At 44.0% G+C, this 24,183-nt stretch overlaps 1 protein-coding gene across 4 annotated transcripts in view; it reads right to left on the reverse strand.

The window, feature by feature from the left end:
• Window positions 1-3,446: 3,446 nt before the first annotated feature.
• PRR5 (proline rich 5) overlaps window positions 3,447-24,183 on the reverse strand; it is a 108,446-nt gene continuing 87,709 nt past the window's right edge. For 3 of the 4 annotated variants that reach the window (XM_058190539.1, XM_058190536.1, XM_058190537.1), the window contains 4 exons: window positions 19,756-19,847; window positions 13,892-14,032; window positions 8,350-8,488; window positions 3,447-6,123 (listed from right to left, as the gene is read on the reverse strand). In XM_058190539.1, the coding sequence (XP_058046522.1) occupies window positions 5,588-6,123; window positions 8,350-8,488; window positions 13,892-14,032; window positions 19,756-19,847 (908 nt within the window). In that variant the 3' untranslated portion in view covers window positions 3,447-5,587. The remainder of the gene's footprint in view (window positions 6,124-8,349; window positions 8,489-13,891; window positions 14,033-19,755; window positions 19,848-24,183) is intronic. The other variant, XM_058190538.1, reaches the window with a different exon arrangement.

The following is a 24,183-nucleotide window of genomic DNA, read 5'->3' on the forward strand; positions in this document are numbered from 1 at the left end:
CCCCAAATCCCATTCCTGGCTGGCCCTGCCCACCCTTCTCCTGCCCTCCCAGGAGTCCCCATGCGGCCCATTTTGGATGCAGGTAAGTGCAGGGCGTGCACGGAGGCTCAGGGAGGGCAAAAAACGGGCCTACCAGAATTCGGGAAGGCCAGAAATGGGCCTCCAGAGGGCCTCCGGAAGCTTGGGAGGCTGTTTTCACCCGCCCGGAGGCTTGAAAAAGGCCTCAGGAGCCTGGGGATGGCAAAAATAACCCCCCTGCCATGGTGCAGGAGGCCAACTAGGCCACGCCTACCATGACCACGCCCACCCAGCAACTGGGCAGAGAACCCCTTGCTAAAATGTTTGAAGCCCACCCCTGAGAAGAGACCTTGAAGGAGGGGAGTCCTCAAATGCAACTGTGGTCTTCAAGAACAGCCATGATAGTTGGTGATTCATGATTGTATAGAACTGAAACAAATATTCATGACTCAAGTACCTCTTAAGGACTATAAGAACAAATCAGCCACCTGTGCTGCATGCTTTATTATTGTAGTATCAAGGGCAGTGATGGTACCATCAGGGGACCAAAGTCAAAGAGTCTATGTTAATGTCGAAGGAAAGAATGTCAGAAGGGGCCATGAAGATATCTATCGGTAGTTGTTTGAACACTTGGGAAACCAAAGGCAAGAGAAAGGAGTCCCTAAACTCTGGGAGATGTGTCAGACAGCAAAATTGCCTTTGCCCAGATGGAAGAGCAAGAAACGGCATTGCTCGTAAGGTCCTCTTCTGGCCAGAGTCCAGGCCAAGCACCAACCCAGCCCCTTGCCAATCCTCTGCAATCCAACTGGGATCTTAAGTTGGCATGAGAAACTGCACCAAGTGAGTGACACACATTTGTCCACAAATCTACCAGTTTGGGGTAAATTATTACACAATCATACGTTGCTATTCTGGGCCAGACAGAAGATGCCTGGTGTTGTGCCTCGCCCGCCCCCCTCTCCGCAGCCGGGCCCCTCTCATCTCCTGTTATCTCAGCCAGGGACTGATAGTGCAGAACAGCCTGGCATGCCTCCAGCCCCCAGTCCTGGCACCATGCCCGGACAGACCGAGCAAGACGAATGGCCTGGCATGCCTCCAGCCCCCAGTCCTGGCACCATGCCCAGACAGACCGAGCCAATAAACCCCTCCCCCACAGCATGTGAACATGAGGAGCCTGAAGCCAGTCACGAGCTGGAATTGCCGGCAGCTGGAGGGTGGATGGATCCACGCTTCCGGAGAATGGAGAGGCGACATCAGCAAAAGGAAGGGAGGGGCAGGCCTGGATAAGTGCTGAGTCATGGAGCCACACCCCATGGCCTATATAAAAAATCTACTTTCTGGCATTCTTTGAGTCAGACAAAGTCTAATTTGGATTGCTGAAGTCACATCTTGGACTCCTGCCTGCCCTGAGAACTCTGACAGAACTTTGGCAAAGCTGCAGAGGCTTTGTGGCCACGCTTGATACAGACTTCCCCGACCCGGCCGTCAGAGGAGGAGTGGGACACGACACCTGTGAAGGCCATTGATGGTATTGACTCATGCCACTATAAATGTACAGTTAAGACTACCGCAACACACACTCTATGGCAGGGGTCTCCAACCTTGGCAACTTTAAGACTTGTGGGCTTCAACTCCCAGAATTCCTCAGCCAGCTTTGCTGGGAGTTGAAGTCCACAAGTCTTAAAAGTTGCCAAGGTTGGAGACCCCTGCTCTATGGTACTGCCTTTAAAGCTGCAGTTAGACAAATAGCGATGACAAGGATAAGCTGTGTAACACCAGGGTGGCAGTCATTGCATCGATAGCCATAATTTCCAGGCCAGATTTAAAGTGCTGGTGTTAAGCCATCAACTTCCAACCCAGGCCACCCCTTTCAACTAGAACCAGTCCTTCGAGTCCCTCACCCACAACAGCGTGGGGGTAATGTGACTGAGACAGTTTTTTCAGTAGGGACCTAATGATGTGAACAACCTATGTCAGTGACGGCTAACCGCCTTGAGTCCCTAGGGAGATAGGGCGGTATATAAATGCGAAAAAATAAAATAAATAAATAAATAAATAAATAAATAACCTTTTTCTCGTGTGCTGAAAGCATTTGTGCGTGTGCAACAGCGCAAATGTATGCCGGCACCCATAATGCAATGTGCCCTCCTGCACATGCGCACACGACCCCCCCCACACTCCCCTGCGCATGTGAACGTGCCCCCCCCGTGCTCCTCCGCTCCCCCACACATGCGCACACGACACCCCGACCCCCATTTTGGGCCTAGCAGGCCTCCTATGCCCAAAAACGGGCCATGGGGGAGCACTGCACCCCCACGCTCCCCTCTGTGCCTGTGTGCGCGTCTCCCGCATGCGCACCGCCCCCCCCCACGCATCCCGAAAATCAGCTGGCCAGCAGGAGGTTTGTGCATGCATGTGCGGTGGAGCTCATCTGGGGACAGCTCATGTACCCGCAGAGAGGGCTGTGTGAGCCAGCTGTGGCACGTGCCATAGCTTTGCCATCACGGACCTATGGAGTGAGGAACACTTGACCCAAGTTTTCTGATCTTTTGTAAAGGCAGTTCAAATTATCATGTTTGGACAGCTTTTAAACTTTTTTTTTTTTTTTGGTTTGGACTATTTCATTTAGGCAGTAGTTTCAATGTAATGAATTAAATATTGTGTTGTGGGTGTCTTGGCATTTTCTTTTGTTAATGTGCCTGTGCATTTTATTTACAGGGCTGTAAACTATTTTATTTTATTTATTTATTTATTTATATTTCTAGACCGCCCTTCTCCCGAAAGACTCAGGGCGGTTTACAGCCATATAAAAAACAATATTACAAACATTAAAATAATTTAAAATGAAATATTTAAATTTAAGCTAACTCCATTTAAAACCCATTTAAAATTCCCAATTAAAACTATCAGGCCAGTCCTGCGCGATGAAACAGCCATGTTTTCAGCTTGCGTCGTTAAGAGGGATGCAGTGGCTTAGTGGCTAAGACGCTGAGCTTGTCGATCGAAAGTTCGGCAGTTCAACAGTTCGAATCCGTAGTGCTGCGTAATGGGATAAGCTCCCGTTACTTGTCCCAGCTTCTGCCAACCTAGCAGTTTGAAAGCACGCAAAAAATGCAAGTAGAAAAATAGGGACCGCCTTTGGTGGGAAGGTAACAGCGTTCCGTGCGCCTTTGGAGTTTAGTCATGCCGGCCACATGACCATGGAGACGACTCCGGACAGCGCTGGCTCTTCGGCTTTGAAACAGAGATGAGCACCGCCCCCTAAAGTCGGGAATGACTAACATGTATGTGCGAGGGGAACCTTTACCTTTAAACTCTTTTATCCATTGGATGCCCTATCATATGTAACACAAATAAATTAAGATGACATTGATAACAATCTTCTCTGGTTTCTTTTATTTAAAAAACAAACCACTCTGAACACAGGCTCTCAACCAATCAGTAGCAAGCACATTATTTATTTAAATTAGTTTTACAAATTTCACTTGATTGGTGAAAGACGTGTGGATGTACTGAGAATCATTTAAAAATAGTAGCTGCTATAAATCAATCAAATTCTATTACATTTGGAACAACTTTTTAAAAATTAAAACCTATCTTTCTCTTTCTTTCTTTCTTTCTTTCTTTCTTTCTTTCTTTCTTTCTTTCTTTCTTTCTTTTTCTTTCCTCTGTCTTTTTTTCTTTTTTAGCCTATAGACACATTTTAACTTTTGAAGAGCAGGGTTTCGTTTTAAGGAATTGTTTGGAAGCCGTGAAAATGGTTTTTAGCTTGATGAGAAAGGTGGATTTTCTAATATTGATTGCCATTAAGACAGTTTCCTAATTCAGAAATTTATCAAGGCAGTAACAAGGCAGAAAGAATGTGTTTAAATGACACTTTCCCCTCAACGTGAACGCTAGGGACCTTTTCACACATGCATGTATGCTGGCTGAAACACCGATTTTTCAAATATCAATGATCGCTGATTAAGCACCACATAAAACTATTTTCAAGCCCCCAAATACTCACTTTTAAGCTTAAAGTTGTACACTTTAAGTACAATGGAGTTCTGTAAATAAGCAAGACTCAAGTTCATCGTGCTTAATTTATCTCATTGCTTTCATTGTGTCATGAGGTAACTCATTTTATCTGTAATCCATCATGGTAGCTTGCCGTGAAGTCAGTTCATATGGTTAACTGTTTGAGGTCTAGCAATATCCCAGAACTTGCTTTTCCAAGTGTCCAAGCTGAGATTCCCTCCTCCTTTGTAGTGGTTGGAGCCCAAAATAAATTAACTACCTTATTAGTGGCGGTATCCTGTGCTCCCAAATCCTGCTCTTTCTGAAATAGGTTAGATCCAACTTGCCAAGGTTCAGATCTTCTTGTACATTCAATCTCTGGCTAGGACACCATGAGGTAAGAGTAAAAACACCCCAAAACCCTGTCCTTACTTAATTCCTGGAAAGGGGAACCATATAAGACAACTCTCAGTTCTTGAGTAAATGAAAGGAGAAGTTCGGAAGTTAACCCAAGAAGCTGTGAAACCCCTCATGCTCTCTTCCAATACCATCCAATCAAGAGGAGAATTGGGTTTCCACTTATTTCTAGTCCACCTGGTCCTCAAAGATGTTTGACATTCTTTGCATTCCTACTCAACCATTTCGATAAGGGTAAACTAGAATCTTCCACCCACCGAGACCTGACAGTGGGGACTCCATGATTACTGTGACTCTTCTACATGTCCCAGGAACACAATTTGCCTTCTCCTTTGAGAGAAGCGTAACATGGCAAGGGGCAAGAGGGCCCTTCTGAAAACCGGCCATGGCTGGGACAACACAGGCAAACGAGAGGACTTCAACTTCCTTCTCCAGCGAAGTTGATTACTTGCACGTGAGTGACTAAAAACATGCATGTGCGTACATATAAGTCTGTACACACCTCACCTAATCCAAATTCTTCACTCACCAACACCTGTGCCTCACTTGAGTGCCAAAAGCTGCCTATTTCTGTCCCCCTAAAATCCACTGGGATTTTGGGGAAGTTGTCCACGTTCTACTCTACACCAAGAGAGCGTAACTGGCAACCGATCTCCTGCTTCTTCTACTTAGCTCTGGTTGGCTGACTCCTGCAGGAAAGGAGAAATCTGAGGAAGGAGATACCAGGCAGTGAGCTGAACGTAACAAACTGGAAAAACACTGGGGAAAAAAGACAACGATGGGAGGCAAATCACATCCCTAGAAGGAGGAGGTGGTGGCACCTATGAAGGACATTAAGGGAGGCTGAATGTCAGACAGTATCTCAGGCTTGTTATCCTTTGTGGTTCAGTTCAACATGGATGCCTAACCTAAGCTCCATCGCTACCCCTACCTCAGCCTGGTCATGGCTGGACCTCGGTGTGACTTTATGAACCTAGCCTAAACAGATGCAATCTGACCACAAGGATTCAGTGGCCAACCACCATTTTCCCAAGCCAGGATTATCCACATTTCTCTGAGGTGAGGTCATCCTCTTTAATCTGACTTGGAAGAGTAGGCAGAGCTCTTAACTCCAACCCACACAAAGCTGGTGGACTTGCAAAGCACAACTCCTTCAGACCACGCTTTGCCTGCTCACATCCATATTGTATCCCGGGGAGCCAGAGCAGTTTTGGCCAAAATCAATGAAGATTCCATCGGAATCGGAATCGATCGATTCTAAAATCTGGTCCACTATGTTCTCAGGGCTGGCTGTGGGAGCAATGGCGAGCAAGTCCGAATCCCGACCTAAGTCAAATGCCCTGGTCTGGTCCTCTGTGGGATAGAAGAGTCCTTTGGATTGATCAGACATGCATTGCATCGAACCGGCCGAAATCCTCTCCTGTTCTCCTGCCGGCGGGATCTTCATGGTGAGCATGGAGCTCTTGGATCCATTGTCTGTGATGGTCGTGAGATTGGAGTAGCCCGGCATCTCGCCGCAGGTCATTTCTGATACCGAGTGTCGTCGGATGCTCGAGCTGTTGGCAGTGGCGCCTTCGGTCTCATACTCGGCTACGGGAGTCAACAAAGGATTGTTGTAACTTCTGGATCTCACCACCGGATTCTTAGCAAGAATATCCCCCGATTTAGAGCGCCGGAAGAAGCGTTTTTCTGTTAACAAACACAGAGGACAATTAAAATCTTCACACTTGTCCCTACCATGATAACTAACCCATCGCAGGAGGTCTGTGCCCACGTATTTGGACGGTGACTTCAAATCAGTATGTGAATTTCCTTTTCTTACATTTGTCTCTATTTTTTTTTTCTTGATTGTTCAACTCCCCCGTGTCTGTTTGTACGACTGTCTCCCTTGGACATGAATCAAAAGAGCCTAATTGAAAGGATGTGTCCTGTTATCTTTGCGTCCCAGAACCTCTGTAGAACAGTACTGTCTACATTCCAAGCCCTTTATTAAGTTTTGTCTTCTTCAAATAGAAGCTTGGTGTTGCTGTCTATTAGAGCAGGGATCATTGACTTGACTTTCTTATTAGTTCACTTGTATACTTTACCCCAGGGGTCTCCAACCTTGGCAATTTTAAGCCTGGAGGACTTCAACTCCCAAAATTCCCTATTTTGGGAGTTTTACCCTATTCTTCCATGAAGGAACACATCATTTGGGGTAATTTCCAATCCAGGAACGTGTCAAGAATTCTTTCAGGTTGGCCACGAGATGGCACTAGCTTAATACTGTACTTTTCCTGGAACAAAGTTGAATTTTTGGTGGTTGAAATGTTTGCAAAAGGATGTAACAACAGACCATGCAGCTAAAGAGTTAATGGAGAGACATTTTGGCTTGCTTCTCTTTTATGTTCTCCCATGTAGCCACCTTTTTCTCCCTACCTCATGCAAACTACATTAAGAATGTGTAGATTTGTATTTGTCTATCTCCTTTGAGAATCCCTGAGCAAAAAGATAAAATTACCCCAGGAAAGAGATGGGTATTCATTCATTTATTTTTTTGACGCCTCTTTTATTCCATACTCCCTCCTCCTGTCTTTTCCTCAAACAATAGCCTTGTGAGACGGGTTGATCTAAAAGAGAGCGACTAACCCAAAATCAGACAGGGAATTTTTGTGGCTGATGATGATGATTAGAATCTGAGTTTCCCTACTCCTAGTCCATCCTTTCTCTGCCCCACTCTGATTCTTGGACTGAGAGGGAAAGATTAACCCAAAATCACCAGGGTGCAGGCGTGGACTGCTGGGGGTTCGCAGGGGTTCGAGAGAACCTCTAGCTAAGATTCTATGCAGTTCAGAGAACCTCCAAATCCCACTCCTGGCTGGCCCCGCCCACCTTGCCCCTCCCAGGAGGCCCCATGAGGCCTGTTTTGGATGCAGGTAAGTGCAGGGCACACACGGAGGCTACTGGAAGTTTGGTTTTTGCCCTCCGGGCCTCCGGAGCCTGGGGACGCCGTTTTCACCCTCCCGGAGGCTCAAGGAAAGCAAAAAGGCTCCCCTCACCATGGTGCAGGAGGCTGACTAGGCCACGCCCACCATGGCCATGCCCACCCAGCAACCAGGCAGAGAACCCCTTGCTAAAATTTTTGAAGCCCACCCCTGCCAGGGAACCTCTGTCCCTAAGTAGGGATGAGAATCTGGGTCTTCCTGCTCCTAATTCAGTATCTTTACCACTGGATCTTGGGCTGGGAGAGAGAGAGAGAGATCCTGGATCAAAACCACAGAGAAATTTTACAGGGCCGAAAGAGGATTGGAGCAACGAGATCTGGGTCCAATCCTCTTTTGGCCCTCTAAAATTTCTGTGTGACTTTTTTTATTTTATTTACATTTATATCCCGCCCTTCTCCGAAGACTCAGGGCGGCTTACAGTGTATAAAACTTTGATCTCCTGGCTGCTAATCCAACTCTTTCACCACTCTGAATTCTCCCTCTTCCACTTGGAAAGCCTACTCGGTCAATTCTACAGTCCACCATCCTCCCTGGGCAGAACTTCTACACTCCAGGCACTGCAAAGCGATTCTCACATGCTTCACAACTTTGAAACATAAAGAAGAAGCAAGTGTACCGAATCAGGAAGTAGTTTTCAGGACGTTTTCTGATCTATGTTAAGTACCTGATAAGAAAGCTACTAACTCTGAAGCCGGTTGACCTATTCATTCCGTAACAAGCCTTGGGAGACGACCCTGGTTAAGAATTGGGTGTCATATATACAGGCTGTCAGGTTACACAGAATTAATAAATTATTTTCTGTACGTTTATCACTGTGCCGTTTAATTTTTATGGTCCTTATTTTCAGCTGTAGAGGAATCTACCACTGGTGGCGGGGAGTCACACAGATAAAGAGGACATGCTATCATTGGCCAAGCTCTGGAAGTATTACCTAAAATGCAGGAAGAGTGAGTGAGAGCGCCATCACTGGAGTACAAACCGTATGTCCCCAAGTAAGGGGAAACAACCTTCTGTAAGAGAGTTTCCAACTTCAAGTAATCTTCAGTAACTCCTTTTGATTCATGAACACCCTGAAAAACCAAAAGGAGAACACGGCTTCAATTTTTTTTAACCGCAATCAGTATAACCTGTTGGATTGACATGAATGAGAAGTGCAGGGTTGGAGATAGATAGATAGATAGATAGATAGATAGATAGATAGATAGATAGATAGATAGATAGATAGATAGATAGATAGATAGAATTCTTTATTGGCCAAGTGTGATTGGACATACAAGGAATTTGTCTTTGGTGCATATGCTCTCAGTGTACATAAAAAAACAAGATAACATTTGTCAAGAATCATAAGGTACAACACGTAATGATAGTTGTAGGGTACAAATAAACAGTCGAATCATACTAGGAAACAATATAAATGGTAAGGATACAGCAACAAGTTAGTGTCATACAGTTGTAAATCGAAGGAGATGGGTGATGGGAATGATGAGAAGGTTCATAGTAGTGCAGATTTAGTGAATAGTTTGACAGTGTTGAGGGAATTATTTGTTTAGCAGAGTGATGGCATTCAGGAAAAAACTGTCCTTGTGTCTAGTTGCTCTGGTGTGCAGTGCTCTGTAGTATCGTTTTGAGGGTAGGAGTTGAAACAGTTTATGTCCAGGATGTGAGGGGTCTGTAAATATTTTCGCAGCCCTCTTCTTGACTCATGCAGTATACAGGTCCTCAATGGAAGGCAGGTTGTAGTAATTGTTTTTTCTGCAGTTCTAATTATCCTCTGAAGTCTGTGTCTGTCTTGCTGGAACCAGACAGTTTGTTAGATGATCCATGTTGTGCAAATGTAGCCATAAAGACCCGGTACCTTGACAATACAAATACAGATGGTATACTCGGATAGCAAAGGCAAAAATTGTGTCCACCTTGAGTATCTTGTGGGATAAAAAAGAGGCAGATAGTCTTCTTGTCCTGAACGTTCATTTTTGGTTCTAAACTTGCAAGGAGTTTTTGATTCTAAACTTGCAAGGAGTGGCAGAACCACAGATTTGTGATTAACAAGCTGCAATGGGAACTGATTTTTATTTTTATTTGAATTTATATCCCGCCCGTCTCCGAAGACTCAGGGCAGCTTACACTGTGTTAAGCAATAGTCTTCATCCATTTGTATATTATATATAAAGTCAACTTTTATTGCCCCCAACAATCTGGCTCCTCATTTTACCTACCTTATAAAGGATGGAAAGCTGAGTCAACCTTGGGCCTGGTGGGACTTGAACTTGCAGTAATTGCAAGCAGCTGTGTTAATAACAGACTGCTTAGTCTGTTGAGCCACCAGAGGCCCTTTGAGCAGCAAACTTCACTGTTTAAAAGAGAGAGGGGTGTCATGCAGCTGGCATCTTGATTCCCCTTCCCCTTACTAGGATATCCCTGTTAGTATGTCCCTGGGCCTCTGGTGGCTCAACAGATTAAAGTCTGTTATTAACACAGCTTATTATTATTATTATTATTATTATGAGGTGGGGGGGGCGGGCAGAAGGGCTGGATTAAAGCAGCCCAAACGGAGCCAATTGGAAGAGGACCGAGATGGAAAGAGGCAAAACCCTGAAAAGCAGAAAGATGAGAAGGAAATGGCACCAGCCCAGTTAAAAAAACAATCCAGTGAGAGGTGAATTCTTTGCCCCATTTATATCCAGAGGAACTGCTGCTGGAGAAAGCAATTTAAGTGTAAGCACAACAAGTTACGGGGCCAGAAATATTCCCTGCAGGATGCTGCACCAAGCTTTCAGAGTTCATTACTTTTTATGAGCAGCACAAAGCAGAGGGGGGGGGTCTGCTCAGAGTGACTCCCACGTTCTGCAGCAAGAGCTTTTTCCTTCTTGCATTTCAAGCAGGAACCAGCATGGGGGCTCTTGTTCTGCTGCGTGCCCAGGACACGCCCTGCATCCCTCCCCCCTCCCCAGATGGAGAGGCCCTCAAATCAACCCGCCCAGGGGTGGTGGTGGGGTCCTTGGAGGGATTAAAAAAGGCCTAAGGGCGGCTGTGATCATGTGATGGAAGCTCCCTTCCCCCTTTTTTACATGCATTTTGACATTTTATGACCCTCTGAACTTCCCTCACCTACTTTGGCCCTCTTTGTCTTTAGGGATCACAAAAGAGGGGGGTTTTAAAAACCTTTTTCTGATTGTCCCATGATGCTCTGTGGATTTTAAAGAAAATATTTTTGGTGCTATGATTTGCTTTCTTCTACTCTATAGGTAAAGAAAGGTAAAGATTCCCCTCACACATATGTGTTAGTCATTGCCGACTCTAGGGGGCGGTGCTCATCTCTGTTTCAAAGCCGAAGAGCCAGCGCTGTCCAAAGATGTCTCTGTGGTCATGTGGCCGGCATGACTCAACGCCAAAGGCGCACAGAACGTTGTTACCTTCCCACCAAAGGCAGTCCCTATTTTTCTATTTGCATTTTTTACGTGCTTTCGAAATGCTAGGTTGGCAGAAGCTGGGACAAGTAATGGGAGCTCACCCCATTACACGGCAGCACTTGGGATTCGAACTGCTGAGCTGCCGACCTTTCGATCGACAAGCTCAACGTCCTAGCCCCTGAGCCCCCGCGTCCCTTCTTCTACTCTATATTGATCCCTATTGGCAATTTTTATAGGATTGTGGAAAACTCTCAGGCTGAAGAGGCCAAATTTAAATGACACTTTAAAGAAACAATCTGGAAGCGAGTTGAAAGGTAAGGTAAAGGTTCCCCTCGCACATATGTGCTAGTCATTCCCGACTCTAGGTGGCGGTGCTCATCTCCGTTTCAAAGCCGAAGAGCCAGCGCTGTCTGAAGACGTCTCCGTGGTCATGTGGCCGGCATGACTAAACGCCAAAGGCACACGGAACACTGTTACCTTCCCACCAAATTTTTCTACTTGCATTTTTTTCGTGCTTTCGAACTGCTAGGTTGGCAGAAGCTGGGAAAAGTAACGAGAGCTCATCCCATTATGCAGCGCTAGGGATTCGAACTGCTGAACTGCCGACCTTTCGATTGACAAGCTCAGTGTCTTAGCCACTGAGCCACCGCGTCCCTTTTGAGTTGAAAGACACACTATCAAAAAATAAAACCTCTCCACTTACTTCACTCTTCTAAGGCAGATATTTTAGGTGAATTTTTTCAAATAATAAGCAAACTGCTTCCCCCTCCGCCAGCTTTCATTCATTACTATATACCGGAATTTGTAATAGTTTTGTTTCATTGGGAAAAGTTCTATCAAATATTCTGGAAGCTTTTGACTGCTATAAAATGTGATACAAATTTTAAGTTGCAATAAAGATAATAAATACTTTATATGTATTTCTTTGTATACACCAGGGGTACTCAACCTTTTTATACCTACCGCTCACTTTTGTATCTCTGTTAGTAGTAAAATTTTCTAACCGCCCACCAATTCCACAATAATGCGCCTTGTATCGTCATCTGCGCATGCCTCTCGCACATCATGGATTGGTTTGTGGGGGGGCGCCGGCTACCAGCTCTGCTTGTCTGTTACAGCTGGGTGGTGTGGGGGGGAGATGTCCGAGCTATTCTGGGACGAGGCTCTTTTGTTTGTGGTCGCACTATAGTGCCATTTAGTTTCACTTACGTAACGTGAACTAAACTTATGCGCGGGTGATACAAATAGTATATTTTCAGAAATTTAAATTGTCACGGGAAATTTTATGAAAACTTAATGAAAATATTTTTAAATAATGCTATGGAATTTTTTTTTAAAGTCAATTAAATTTAAAAAAAGGAAAGTGCTTCAGTATCGGACAAAACCCCTACCGCCCACCATGAAAGCTGGAACACCCACTAGTGGGCGGTAGGGACCAGGTTGACTACCACTGGTATACACACACATTTGTTTGGGCCTCCCAGCAATGTTTAACAGCAATGACTTGTAGAGAAGAAGCATCTTACATCATGTTGTCTCAAATGCTGTGTAATCTACTTTGGATGCCTCACCCACTTCCTAGAAGGTAATTGAAAAGCTTCCCCAGCCAGGCGGGTGCCTAGAAATTTGAATTTATAAACAACTCAAAAGTTCTCCACCCAGGAATGCCATTCCTTGGGGTAGGCATTAATAGGGAGATGGCGGAAGGACCGAAAACAATGAACCTGATCAGATCTGCTATTTAAGAGGACAGAGGCCAAGTGGAATGGATGCCCAGGTTCATGTATCTTTTGTGTCATTCGTGCAAAAAAAAAAAAGTGGTTTGGAAAGCAAGGCCCTTTTGAGGTGTCTGTGGAGGTCATGGTTGTTCCAAAGGTGCTTTTTCAAAATGCAGGTGGACTTTGTTTTTTCTTACGACGTTTCGCTTCTGATCCAAAAAGCTTCTTCAGTTCTGACTGAACGGTGGAGGATGGGAGGGTTTATCAAACACCACGGCCGTTAAGCAAATCCATTGTTCGCCAGGGGGTGGGTTTGCTTTGTGTTTTTTGTTTTTTGTTTGCTAGAAATCGGAAGCAAATACCAGTTTGTAGTGTAGGAATTTAGCACACCCCCTCCCTCCTAGAAGAATGAAATATTTTAGAAAATATTTAAAAGGCAGAATATATTTCCCTGGATGAGAAATGGAGAAACATATTTTAAAGTCAAAGCAACTTCCTGCCACCCCCCACCTTTGTCAATGGGCCATTAAAGCCTCAGCCAAGCTCACTCATTCCCCCCCACCTTTGTCAATAGGTCAGAGGTAGAAACTCATTCTCCCCACCTTTGTTAATGGGCCATCATCATCTGCATCATAATAGAACCCATCTAGAACAGAAACTCACCACATGGCAAGGCTCAGGCAAGCTTGAGGGACAACCTACAATGTTAGCTAAGACCCCCCACCCCCTGGGAGTCTGACAGCCAATCAGGGTACTCTTCTTGTGCCCCAGGAAATTCAAAGCTCAGAAAAAGCATAAAACCAGGGATTACACAGGATCTCAGCCCTTTTCTGTTCAGGAACTCAAGCCATGTGATCCTGACCACCATTAAACCATCTTTCCAAGCAGTCTCCATGTTTCCAGTGTCTTTGTCCCCACTTGGAACTGAACCCAGATGGATATTTCTTCCAACAGTAGCAAAAAAAAAAAAGTTGTAAATGGCCATCACATGACTGCGACTCTCCAAATAAAGGCAGTCTGCTTGCAGAGCACCCAAAATACTGTCATGTGCTTGTGGCGGGCGTGTGTGTGTGTGTGTGTGTGTGTGTGTGTGTGAATTCTCATCGGAACTTCAAATCTGGATCGCAAGTATGTTTTTTTTTGGGATCTGTTGTAGCTTCAAATGGTCACTAAGTGAACCATCGTAAGTCAAGGATTTCCTGTACCCTGCATTGCATGTAAAATAGAGGCCAGCATTTGCATCTGTGGGGGCCATCTTGGCTTCCCAACCCGCCTGCTCCATCTACCACTCGAAAGCCTACAATTCAGTAAGTCCACACCAAGGGTGCGCCAGTAAAATCCATACCTGTAGGATGAGTAACATTTGGACAATTGAAGGCGGAATCCTCGCGCGGGAACGGGACAAGGAGTCTTCCAGTTTTATATTGAGAGTGATTATATTTCTGAAGTGCAACAGGGCCAGTTGACGGACAGGGGGCTCCTTCCCCTGCAGGAAACAAAATAAATGTTTTTAATTAATTCTAGACTTTTGTAGACTTGAAATTCAAGAAGCCTATTCCTCAATTGCCACGGAGTGAACTAGAGCAGGGTTCTCCAACCTTGGCAACTTTAAGCCTGGAGGACTTCAACTCCCAGAAGTCCTCCAGGCTTAAAGTTGCCAAGGTTGGAGACCCCTGAACTAGAGGCTGTTCCATGAACATTGCGTCCGAATAAAAATACAGGTCAGTCCTCACCTTGCAACAGTTCATTTAGTGACCGTTCAAAGTTACAACAGCACTGAAAACATTAGAAAAACCTGTATTAATATTAACTGATCTTCTGGAGAAGCATTTCTCCTGTTACAAAGAATTGCAGCGGAAAGTTTAAAATAAGCGACTGATGATTGTTTTTCACTTACGACCTTTGTAGCAACCCCATGGTCACGTGATCAAAACTCAGATGCTTGGCAATTGGTTCATAGTTATGACCGTTGCTTGTGTCCCAAGGTCATACCATCACCTTTTGCGACCTTCCGACAAACAAAATCGATGAGGGAAGCCATATTCACTTAACAACCATGCTCTAATTTATCAGCTGCATGGTTCACTTAACAACTGGGGCAAGAAAGGTTGTAAAATGGGGCAAAACTCACTTAACTTATGTCCCCACTTAGCAATAAAAATGTTGGGCTCAGAATATTATATAGTGTGGGAGAAATCGTACGAATGGCTAGAGGAGAGAGATAAAAGGCAAGGAAAGATCAAATAAGGAAGATATAGCATTAGAAATGTAACAACAAATAAGAGGAAGCAGAAAAAATGTAGTCTGTAAAAATGAAATTGGGTGCACTGTTATTTATATGTATATATGTAAATAAATTAATATTAGACTTGTATGAAGAATAGAATAGAATTTTTTATTGGCCAAGTGTGATTGGACACACAAGGAATTTGTCTTGGTGCATATGCTCTCAGTGTACATAAAAGAAAAGATACCTTCATCAAGGTACAACATTTACAACACAATTGATGGTCAATATATCAATATAAATCATAAGGATTACCAGCAACAAAGTTACAGTCATACAGTCATAAGTGGAAAGAGATTGGTGATGAGAACGATGAGAAGATTAATAATAGTGCAGATTTAGTAAATAGTTTGACAGTGTTGATGGAATTATTTGTTTAGCAGAGTGATGGCCTTCGGGAAAAAACTGTTCTTGTGTCCAGTGCTCTATAGCATCGTTTTGAGGGTAGGAGTTGAAACAGTTTATGTCCAGGATGCGAGGGATCTGTAAATATTTTCACGGCCCTCTTCTTGATTCGTGCAGTATACAGGTCCTCAATGGAAGGCAGGTTGGTAGCAATTATTTTTTTTGCAGTTCTAATTATCCTCTGAAGTCTGTGTCTTTCTTGTTGGGTTGCAGAACTGAACCAGACAGTTATAGAGGTGCAAATGACAGACTCAATAATTCCTCTGTAGAACTGGATCAGCAGCTCCTTGGGCAGTTTGAGCTTACTGAGTATAATGTATAAAGGATATATGGAAATAAGGGAGAAAAAATGGACAAGAAATGTTTAACTATTGCGAAATTGTTGAAAAGAAACTATTGTTTAAAGTTTTTTTTTTTTTTTTGAAAAATGTTTAATAAAAATTATTATATATAAAAAAAGAAATTTTGGGCTCAGTTGTGGTCATAAGTCGCGGACTACCTGTATTCGGATTCAGGACTGGTAAACTCTCTATGGCCTAATTTTTTTGCTGAAAATTTTTTATAGATTTGAACCATACGGATAATGTAATAAATTGTATTGGTTTATTATCCCCTCTTAAGGGAATTTCTTAGTGTTCTATCTGCTGTCCTTGTTACCAATACATTGGATTCTTACAAAATGGACAGCCCAAAAAAACCTGAATATAATGTAAGAGCCTGAACAACAAATTCTTAAACAAATGTAACAGCGTTTAATCTGATGGGTGACCCATGTCAGTGTTTCTAAACCTCTGCAATTTTAAGTGTGTGGACTTCGACTCTCAGCATGCTGGCTGAGGAATTCTGGGAGTTGAAGTCCTCCCAGCTTAAAATTGCCGAGGTTGAAAAACAATGTCCTTCATCATACATAGCACATTAAAGCGAAACCAGCGTTTTTCGGAATATGTTTCTGAGTTAGGATTGGATGGGAAACCACTGAGAAATCCCAGCACTGGAGAATGATGGAATGGGAAGTTGAAAAAAAAAACCACAATAAGAAACACGTACTATTGCCAAAAATAAAAATAAAAATACACAAATGTATCCACAAAGTTAATAAGTCAGACTCAATTCAAGATTGTCCTTTGCACCTTGTAATAGCAGTTCTAATTATGAATTCCATGGCAAGGCCAGGGTGAAATTGGAGGTTAATGTTATGGAAGTACAAAGTTCTATGAAATTTAAGTCAAATTCAGAGCTTCGGGTTGGGGGTGGGAGAGGGAATCAGAATTTGAGAATATGCATTACAGAATAGCTTATTCTGTAGAGAAATAGAAAAAGATGGTTAAGAACTCTACTAATTGTAATTTCTTTTTCCAAGTATGTTTTTAACTCTTCTGTCTCTAATGATCATTGTCTTTACATTTGTGTGTCTCAGTTACTAAGTTGCTTCTAAATCAGAGGAGTTTAGCCAGGGGTGAAATCTAAAAATTTTCCCTACCGGTTCTGTGGGCGTGGCTTAATTGGTGGGCGTGGCTTGGTGGTCAGATGACTGGATAGGCATGGCCAATAACAATAAATAATAAAAAGAATAAACAAAGTATAAAAAACAGTAAGAGGTACCAAAAACCAATTTTCACACTTTACACACATACAACACAACTGACTCACACACAATGTAAAAGCAGCTGCACTTCACACAGCCACAAAAAGCTCAAAAACCAACTTTCACACTTTACACACACACAACACAACTGACACACACACACACACACACACACACACACAAAATGCCACATACAGCTTTCTGAGATTTTGTGTGTTTGGGTAGTTAGAGTGAAACACGACAGAAACACACCAAATCTCAGAAAGCTGCACAAATATTATTTTATTTTATTTTATTATTTTATTTTATTTTATTTTTTTATTTTATTGTGGACTTCAATTCCCAGAGTTCCTCAGCCAGCAAAGCCAGCCAGCATTAGTTGATCACTGAGGAAATAGATTAGCTAAGCAATTGATTCTGTCTGGGTTGAAAGTGAAACTACTTTCGGGCTGGGAAAAAAGCCATGCGTTCATCAGTAATCAGGTAAGTGCCTTAGAATCTCTACTCTTACTTGTAGAAAACATGTTTTCTACAAGTAAGAGTACAAGTAAGATTCTGCTGATGAGGAATTCAGGTGAGATTGCCAGAGGAGACTTTAAATTTTTTTTAAAAAGTTTAAAGGCTCTGCCGATCTCAGCTGACGGGCGGGATCCTCAAAGGCTTTTTTTTTACTTTTAAAGGCATGTTTCGGCTGAAGAAAAACCGGCTTTTAAAAGTAAAAAAGAAAACAAACCTCTGCTGATGGTGCGGCTCAGCAGAGGCGGGGGGGGGGACGGATTTTTGCTACCGGTCCTCCGAACCAGCAGCCGCCATCGCTATCCGATCGATCGTACGAGCCGGTCCAAACTGGGAGCATTTCACCCCTGAGTTTAGCATTAACTTGGTATCTCTTTGGAGCATTTCCTTTCCCTGGACCATTTTCAATTGGAAGTTTACAGAGAGTGTAACAGAGTTGGAAGGGACTTTGTAGGTCATCTAGTCCAGCCCTTTGCCCAAGCAGGAGACCCTACACCATTTCTGACAGATAGCAGTTCAGTCTCTTCTTGAAAGCTTCTAGTGGTGAAGCTCCCATAGCTTTCAAAGGCAAGTTGTTCCATTGGTTGATTGTTCTCATTGCCAGAGAAGTTCTCCTTATTTCCAGGTTGAATGTCTCCTTGATCAGTTTCCATCCATTATTCCTTGTCAGGTCTTCAGGCGCCTTGGAAAATAGCTTGACCCCCTTGCTCTCGGTGACAGCCCCTCAAATTTTAGAACACTGCTATCATGTCTCCCCTAGTCCTTCCCTTCACTAGACTAACCATGCCCAGTTCCTGCAACTGTTCTTCATATATTTTAGTCTCCAGTTGCCTAATAATCTTTGTTGCTTTTCTCTGCACTCTTTCTAGAGTCTCAACATCCTTTTTATAGTGTGGTGACCAAAACTGGATGCAGAATTCTAGGTGTGGTTCTTCTACAATGCTGTGATTTCAGCAGGCCTATGCTGCATTTGAATTGTTTCACCACAGATTGCGGTGAACATACCTATTCAGCGGTGGGCTTCAAAAATTTTAGCAAGGGGTTTTCTGTCCGGTTGCTGGGTGGGTGTGGCCTAGTCGAACATCACTGTGGGGAGGCATTTTTGCCCTCCTCGGGCTCCGGAGGCTTTTCTTGAGCCTCTGGGAGTGTCGTGTCCCACTCCTCCGCTGACGGCCGGGTCAGGGAAATCCGAATCAGGCTTGCCTCTGCAGCTCTGCCCAAAGTCCTAGCAAAGTCCTCAGAGCAGGCAGGAGACCAGAAAGTGACTTCAGCAAGATAAGTTCGACTTTGCTTGACTCAGAGACTGCCAGAAAGTAGCTCCTTTATATAGGCCATGGGGTGTGGCTCCATGACTCAGCACTCATTAAGGCCTGCCCCTCCCTTCCTTCTGTTGCCTCCGCCTATCCAGTCTTCTGATGCGAGGGTCACTCCAATCAGCAGCTGTTGGAAATAAACTTTCCTCAGGCTCACATGCTGTGGAGGAGGGGGAGGGGTCTAGCTGCTCCGTTTGCCTGGGCATGGAGCCAGGGCTGGGGCCGGGGGGTGCTCCCTCCTCTGCAGCCTGCTTGGGCATGGAGCCAGGGCTGGGGCCGGGAGGACATTCTTCAGCGTTCGGAAGCAGATAAGCAGACCCCGGCTGCGGTGAGAGCGGGCAAGACACAACAGGGAGGGTGAAAACCGCCTCCCCAGGCTCCAGCGGCCCACTGGAGGCTGAAAACGGGCCCTTTTCTGGCCTTCTTGAACTTCCGGTAGGCCCATTTTTCATCCTCCCCGAGCCTCCCGTGTGCCTTGCACTTATTTGCATCCAAAACGGGACTCTTGGGAGGGGTGGGGTAGAGTGAGCAGGGCCAGCCAAGAGTGGGATTTGGGGATTCCCTGAACTGCCACAGAATCTTAGCTAGAGGTTCTCCCGAACCCCTTCAAACCCCCAGCAGCCCATCCCTGTAACTATTTAACATTTTAAAAGAGCGTTTAGCTTTTCTTTCCCCCCCACTTTTTAAAATCAAAGTTTGATTCTATTTCTCTCCTGTGAGATGGATCTATTTTCACAAGGAGCACAGAGGTTCCAAATGGGCGAAACAGCAAACAGGCCTTTCTTGAATTATACTGGAGCTGCAAAAGGCAACTGTGGGATCCTGAAAAAAGATTGGGCTCTTTAAAAAAAAAATTCAGACAGAGAGTATGTTTGCACCAAAGGCTTCTTTGCCTTCTTATCTGAAATGCTGTTCAACTTAAGGGGCAGCCGAGGGAAATAACCCGAATAGTACAGCAGAGAAGAACAGTTTTATTTTAAATGATTTTCCTGCATGGTGTTTTCCTAGACTGCCAAGCGAATGACCTGCAGCTCTCTTCATCAATCATGGAATTCCATTTACTGGTTTATCCGGATTCTAAAGCACTGCAATTGCATTTTTACCTGCACAGGATAGAATATGGCCTGGAGCATGGGCAGGACATCGCTGAAAAAGAAATCCCAGGTTTCAGCCAACGTATCCAAAAGCTTCTGTCCTGTAAATTAAAAACAACAAGTGAAGTTAAACGGATGAACGTCGACAACGTAAGTAATTGCATGGAAGTACAGGAAGTTCTCGATCTGGGACCGTAATGGCTTTAAGAGTTGTAAACCTAATCTTACGTAGCTTCTTCTCCAGAAACACTACACTACTTACCAGAGCTTATAAAACATTTGCTAGACCAATTCTTGAATACAGCTCGCCTGTCTGGAACCCATACCACATTTCAGACATCAATACAATTGAACGTGTCCAGAAATATTTTACAAGAAGAGTTCTCCACTCCTCTGAATACAACAAAATACCTTATGCCACCAGACCTGAAATCCTGGGTTTAGAAAATTTAGAACTACGCCGCCTATGACATGACCTGTGTTTAACTCATAGAATCATCTATTGCAATGTCCTTCCTGTTAAAGACTACTTCAGCTTCAATCACAACAATACAAGAGCAAACAATAGATTTAAACTTAATGTTGCAATCTTGATTGCAGAAAATATGACTTCTGTAATAGGGTTGTTAATGCTTGGAACACACTACCTGACTCTGTGGTCTCTTCTCAAAATCCCCAAAGCTTTAACCAAAAACTGTCTACTATTGACCTCATCCCATTCCTAAGAGGTCCGTAAGGGGCATGCATAAGAGCACAAACGTGCCTACCGTTTCTGTCCTATTGTTAGTATTGTTAGTATAGTTATTGCATTCTTATGCTTATATATATATATGCTTATATATATATATATATATATAGTTAGTTAGTTACTTTCATGCTTATGCTTATATATACTGTTGTGACAAAATAAATAAATAAATATAAATATAAATAAATGGAGGCTGCCCATTATGGCCGTAAAGCAGTCACCATGTGACTAGAATTGTATTTGCACAGAATTGGAAAGGTGAAGAGATTCCTGTAGGTGAAAACATGATTAAAATATTGGCATGTGCAGAAGCGAATAGATTAGCACTTGCAATTAGAGGGAAGGAAGAATCTGATTATTATAATATATGGGATTTATTTTATCAATGGTTAGAGAATAAATATGAAAGTAATGTATAGTAAAGTTAAGTAAGTTAAGACGAGAAATGTTATGATAATAGATATGTTAAGTATTAATAGTGAACTAAGAGTAGATATAAATAATGAATATGGTGGTAAGCTTTAACCGTTACGACACAAAAAAAATTGTACCCAGACGACACACTTTTTAACAAATGTTTTGTATTAAAAGAAAATAAAAAAAAATTATTAAAAAAAAGAACCCCATGTAACCAGACCCGTTTTTAGGAACATTTTGTGGTGGTCATTAAGTGGCCACTGTGGTTGTTAATAAAGTCGAATCCATTGTGCGCTATGGCCTGTTTTTGCTGAAAACTAGAAATAAACACCGGTTTTCGGCAAAAACGATGTCCATCATGGTCACATGACTGTGGGTTGCTGCAAATGGCTATATATGGTTGCTGAGCACTTGAAAGTCACGTGACCATGCTGGGGGAGAGCACCGGCTGTTGGATCATAAGTATCTTTGGGGTCAGGGGTCGGGGGCCCTGAAAACCAGCTACAGATATTCCTTGATTTAAGACCACAATTGAGCGTCAAATTCCTGTTGCTAAACGAGACATTTGCCAAGTTGAATTTTGCTCTGTTTTATGACCTTTATTGCCACAGTTGTTAAGTGAATCACTGCAGTTGTTAAATTAGCAACACGGTCATTAAGAGAATGTGGCTTCTCCATTGACTTGGCTTGTCAGAAGGTCGCAAAAGGGGATCACAAGATGCAGCTGTCATAACTATGAGTCCGTTGCCGAGTGTCTGAATTTTGACCACGTGAACATGGGAACGTTGCAGTGGTCATAAGTGTGAAAAACGATTACAAGTCACATTTTTCCAGTGCTGTTGTAACTTTGAATGGTCACTTAAGTGAACTGTTGTAAGTTGAGGACTACCTGTATTTTATAAAATCCAGGAATGAAAGGAAATTATTTTGTTCCCTTTCAAAAGATAGATGGAAGGTAAAAGTTCTCTTTCACAGATCTATATACTATATTTTCCACTTGAGACCCATAAATGGTTCCTGAACAATTATAGGGTAGATCAGTGATGGCTAACCTTTTTGCCATTGTGTGCCAAAAGCGTGGGGAACATGGGGGGGGGGACGCATGCGCGTGTGCCCAAACTCATAATTCTATGCACTCCTGTCCCCCACTCATGCACATGTGACACCCCTCCACGCATGCTCCCCCCACTTTTGGCACATGATGGCATGGTGGGCCCGGTAGGCCTTGTTTTTTGTTCTCCAGAGCCTCTCTAGGAGCCTGGGGAGGGCGAAAACGGCCTTCTCCACTCCCCAGAGGCCGGAACAGGCCATTTGCCGACTTCTGGTGGGACTGGAAGGCCCATTTTTTGCTCTCCTCAGGCTTCTAGAGGGGCTCTGGAGCCTGGGGAGAGCAACAAACTGGCCTTCTCCACCTCCCCAAGGCCGTCCGGATGCAGGAAACAGCTTATTTCCCTACTTCCAGGTGGCTCAGAAGGCCTGAAAATCAGCTGGCGTGCAGCGGAGCTGAGCTCATGTGCCCACCGATATGGTTCAACATGCCATCTGTGGCATACGTCCCATAGGTTCGCCATCAAGGGGGTAGATAATAAACCACACAGTGTCTTGTCCAGGTGTGAGCCTGACACTTTCTTCCTATCTGTTAAAGCAGCCGGTGTTCTTCCCCCCCCCCCAGGCATCTGTTATCTTGTCTTTAATGAGTAGCTTCCTTAAACAAGCTCCAAGGATTCCTCAGGCTTTTACAGGAGCTCGGAAAACAAGTTTAATGAATAACCGAGAAATGAATAACTTTAATGAATAACAGAAAAATGCCAGATTCACATTTGGGCAAGGTCCAAAGCAATTACTTTCTAAGCCAGCACAGCTTAATGCATGAAACAACTACTTAATGTATAGAAATGTGTATTTTCAGATAATAACCTATTGCACGCTTTAACAGAGCTGCAAACTGAAGCATGAAAAACATTTTCGGATCAAACTTCCCATTCCCAACTTCTTGGGAATAACCTTGCTTAGAAACAACAGGCAGAACAAACTGTTTTAGAAGCGCTGGGGAGTTACACAGTGGTGCTATTCAGCCGGTTGTATCCGGTTCGGGCGAACAGGTAGCGGCGGCTGCGGGAGGCTCTGCCTCCCCCGGACATCATCACGTCCCGTTTTTGATGCTCTGCGCATGTGCAGAAGGTCCTGCGCATGCGCGGAGGTGGTGTGTGTGCTACCGTTTGCGAACTGGTAGCAACGGTAAATGAATGCCACCCCTGGAATTACAGCTTCAAAACATTTTGCCTACCTCTCGAGAACAGTGTTTCTCAACCATGGCAACTTTAAGATGGGGGGTACCGCCATGCCAGTTGAGGAATTCTGGGAGTTGATGTCCACCCATCTTAAAGTTGCCATGGTTGAGGAACGGTGCTCTAGGAAAGAGGTCTTCAACCTTGGCAGCTTTAAGACTTGTGGACTTCAACTCCCAGAATTCTCCAGCCAGCATAGCTTTCATCAAAAATGAAAGCAGCAAGAAGAAACAGCCCATTTCAGCTTCAGCACAGCCTAATTAGCACAAGTTGATTGTCCATTAGATCAGCCTCCCGACTCTCAGCTGTTTCAGGCTGCAGGGATTGCCATGGCCTACTGCAGCGTGGGTCTCTGCTGCTTGCTGCAAGGAGGTAAATTGCTGGGAGCAGATTTTTTTTTTCTTGCGTTAATCAAGCTATGCTGAAAACGAAAATGAAAGTAAAGCAGACTGTTTGCTGCAATGAGGCAAAATTGCTGGGAGGCAAAGGCAGATTTCTTTTTCTTGTTTTCCTCACCAAAAAAGGAAGGTGCATTTTGTAGTCGGGTGCATTTTATAATCGAAAAAATACGGTACTTAGAAGAGTTTTTAACTAAACAATTTGAATTCTACTCTTTTAAGTTAGAAAGCAAAACCCTGAGCTGCTGGTGTTCCCTCCTCCTGCACCAGCTTATCCACAGGTTTAGGAATGCTAATATCCTCAGCTGCCTGACTCTCCATAACTAAGACAAAGTTTATTTTTCTCACTTCTTCTGAACTCCCCCTTGTCCTGTTCTCCAGCGCCTGCATCATCTGGTATGTCTGCTTTGTCATTCTGCACTGTCCAAGGCCGAATTTCCTTCGGCCCTCTCTGCTGTACATTTCATCTTCACCTTTTGCTCCAGCGGCATCTTCTGCCTGAACTAGAGGATCCCCACCTTCTGTCTTCCAGCCCTGGCACCTTTTACAAGTAGTCCTCGACTTACAACAGTTCATTTAATGACCG

Source organism: Ahaetulla prasina, chromosome 7, assembly GCF_028640845.1.
Source record: "Ahaetulla prasina isolate Xishuangbanna chromosome 7, ASM2864084v1, whole genome shotgun sequence".
In the NCBI taxonomy this organism is placed as follows: domain Eukaryota; kingdom Metazoa; phylum Chordata; class Lepidosauria; order Squamata; family Colubridae; genus Ahaetulla; species Ahaetulla prasina.